The sequence below is a fragment of the Limulus polyphemus genome, unplaced genomic scaffold (assembly GCF_000517525.1).
Source record: "Limulus polyphemus unplaced genomic scaffold, Limulus_polyphemus-2.1.2 Scaffold13222, whole genome shotgun sequence".
Taxonomy (NCBI): domain Eukaryota; kingdom Metazoa; phylum Arthropoda; class Merostomata; order Xiphosura; family Limulidae; genus Limulus; species Limulus polyphemus.
Genome location: NW_013678832.1, coordinates 1,029 through 3,959, shown reverse-complemented (window position 1 = coordinate 3,959; position 2,931 = coordinate 1,029). Strand labels below are relative to the sequence as shown.

General features: G+C 30.8%; 1 protein-coding gene across 1 annotated transcript in view; it reads right to left on the bottom strand.

Annotated features, from left to right (window-relative positions):
- LOC106477182 (TBC domain-containing protein kinase-like protein) overlaps positions 1-1,870 on the bottom strand; it is a gene marked incomplete at its 5' end in the record, with an annotated part of 6,275 nt that extends 4,405 nt beyond the window's left edge. The window contains 3 exons of the mRNA XM_013937772.2: positions 595-644; positions 1,184-1,283; positions 1,741-1,870. Of these exons, the coding sequence (XP_013793226.1) occupies positions 595-644; positions 1,184-1,283; positions 1,741-1,870 (280 nt within the window). The remainder of the gene's footprint in view (positions 1-594; positions 645-1,183; positions 1,284-1,740) is intronic.
- Positions 1,871-2,931: the final 1,061 nt, after the last annotated feature.

The following is a 2,931-nucleotide window of genomic DNA, read 5'->3' as shown; positions in this document are numbered from 1 at the left end:
GAGTACACTATACACAGTCAAACAAATCTATCAATCTAGAGCACACTGTATACACAGTAAAACAAATCTACCAGTCTAGAGTACACTGTATACACAGTAAAACCAATCTATCAATCTAGATCACACTGTATACACAGTAAAACAAATCTATCAATCTAGATCACACTGTATACACAGTAAAACAAATCTATCAATCTAGATCACACTGTATACACAGTAAAACAAATCTACCAGTCTAGAGTACACTGTATACACAGTAAAACAAATCTACCAGTCTAGAGTACAGTGTATACACAGTAAAACAAATCTACAACACACTTTATTCAGTAAGAAATTTCAATATACATTTTAAATACGAGTGGTTACATTTTTGGTCAACTGCTTTTTGGCAAATTGCTTCTCATGAGTGTTAATCCAAAGCACAAGTACTACATTACTTTGAAGTTGATAATCTATCAAATGAAACAATTAATTGCTTTATTTACTATCTGCCTTGGTTCATGAGAACAGCCCATGTATATTGAAAAGAACAATAATGATGGTATTCTTTCATATAAGTCTTTTCTCCAAGATCTTAAATATTTCCATACCTACCCATTCTCAATCAGTGGATAATAAATCACTGGGTCAATGTCCTTCAATCTCTGTTGAAAACAAAACAGTAAATTACAAATTGGAATTTAAGAATTTTTCACCAGATATCACATATAATTATCTACATAAAATATGTTAAACCTTTTAAAAGTATATAGAGATTACCTAATCTGTACTTAAAACCCAGGACTGTTAACCTCTCTCGTGATTAAACACTACTGTTTTACACAGTTGGTGGTGGGTGGTGATGACTAGCTGCCTCTCCTTTAGTCTTACACTGTTAAATTAGGGCCGGCTAGCCAACTCTTGGGCTACTCTTTTACCAACGAATAGTGGGATTGACCATCACATTATAACGCCCCCACGGCTGAAAGGGCGAGCATGTTTGGTGTGATGGGGATTATAACCCGCGATCTGCAGACTACGAGTCGAGCACCCTAACCACCTGGCCATAATATACACTGATTAGTTAATTCTTTTCCCGTGACTCTCAACTAAGATAAACATAGATAAATATGGCATAGGAAAGTACTTATTTTGACAATACTAAAATACAATACCTTCATTTAAGAAAGAAAGTGTTTACTACCTGTTTTAGTTGATCCAATGGTAAAATAATAACTGTATCATTCAAGAAAAATGCACTATCTTTCTTCTGTCCAAACTGCTCTCCTTCTTCAATTACCACTCTGAAAATTGAGAGGCTTACAAACACTTTCACATATCTCAACACTAGAAAAGTTGGCATCAAAAAACGTATTAGACATAAAATATTAAATTACAAAATCAAACAGATGTTGTTGAGTATTAAAATTGAAGTTAATAGTTTATTAGAAAAGAGTATCTGAAGATCTGAGTAAAAATATTTAATGACCTAAGATACTGCCTTCAATTTATTAAAGATTCAAGTGTTCACTTTAAATCTGTTAGAAATGAAACTTTGAAGGAGAAGATACAATTCAATTTGAATATTCAGTGAACATAATGACTGTTGTTAGTTACAATAAAAAACTGATTAATAACTCGTTTGTCCACACAATCTAAAAATGAAAACAAAACCTTTGAGAGATTACTTTTAAAAGTTGGAAGAAGTCTATTATTTTCAACCTACGTGAAGTTCAATACAGAAAACAAACACTAACTTACTTTGGCTGTGTACATATTGCAGGCTTTACTTTGATTAATCCTTGTCTTCTCAGTTCAGCCTCAATATCACCTCCAGTCAACTGCCACAAGTAATATATCTCTTCTAAGGGGCGTCTTAATAAGTGGTTCTCTAAATGTTAAGAGTACTTATATATAACATAATATTTTTAAATACCACTGAAAAACACTGATGTAAAAATTAATGAAACTATCAGATGTTTTGATTTAGAAGGTTGCAAATTTGAAACAAATATGTTGAAAAACAAATAATAAAACCTTCAAATAGTTTTTCAACTACATATAAATTATGTAAACACTGTTTTGGACCTAAGGTTAATGACAACTCATGCTGAATATCATTACCAACATTTTAAAGATCCACAGAGTATATTCCTTTAATAACTTTTACAGAGTATTACAAGTGTTTCCTTTATTAACCTTTACAGAGCATTACAAGTGTTTCCTTTATTAACTTTACAGAGCATTACAAGTGTTTCCTTTATTAACCTTTACAGAGTATTACAAGTGTTTCCTTTATTAACCTTTACAGAGCATTACAAGTGTTTCCTTTATTAACCTTTACAGAGTATTACAAGTGTTTCCTTTATTACCTTAATCATTACAGAGCACTTACTTTATTAATTTAACTTTTAGAGATCATTACAAATGTTCCTTTATTAACCAAAGTTAATAAAGGAAACACTTGTAATGCTCTGTAAAAAAATTAATAAAGGAAACACTTGTAATGCTCTGTAAAGGTTAAATTAATAAAGGAACCACTAGTAATACTCTGTAAAGGTTAATAAAGGAAACACTTGTAATGATCTGTAACCTTTACAGAGTATTACAAGTGTTTCCTTTAATATCTTTTACAGAGCATTACAAGTGTTTCCTTTATTAACCTTTACAGAGTATTACAAGTGGTTCCTTTAATATCTTTTACAGAGCATTACAAGTGTTTCCTTTATTAACCTTTACAGAGTATTACAAGTGGTTCCTTTATTAACTTTTACAGAGCATTACAAGTGTTTCCTTTATTAATTTAACCTTTACAGAGTATTACAAGTGTTTTCTTTAATATCTTTTACAGATCATTACAAGTGTTTCCTTTATTAACCTTTACAGAGTATTACAAGTGGTTCCTTTATTAATTTAACCTTTAAAATACACTAAATGTTCTTAAAAGTGGTT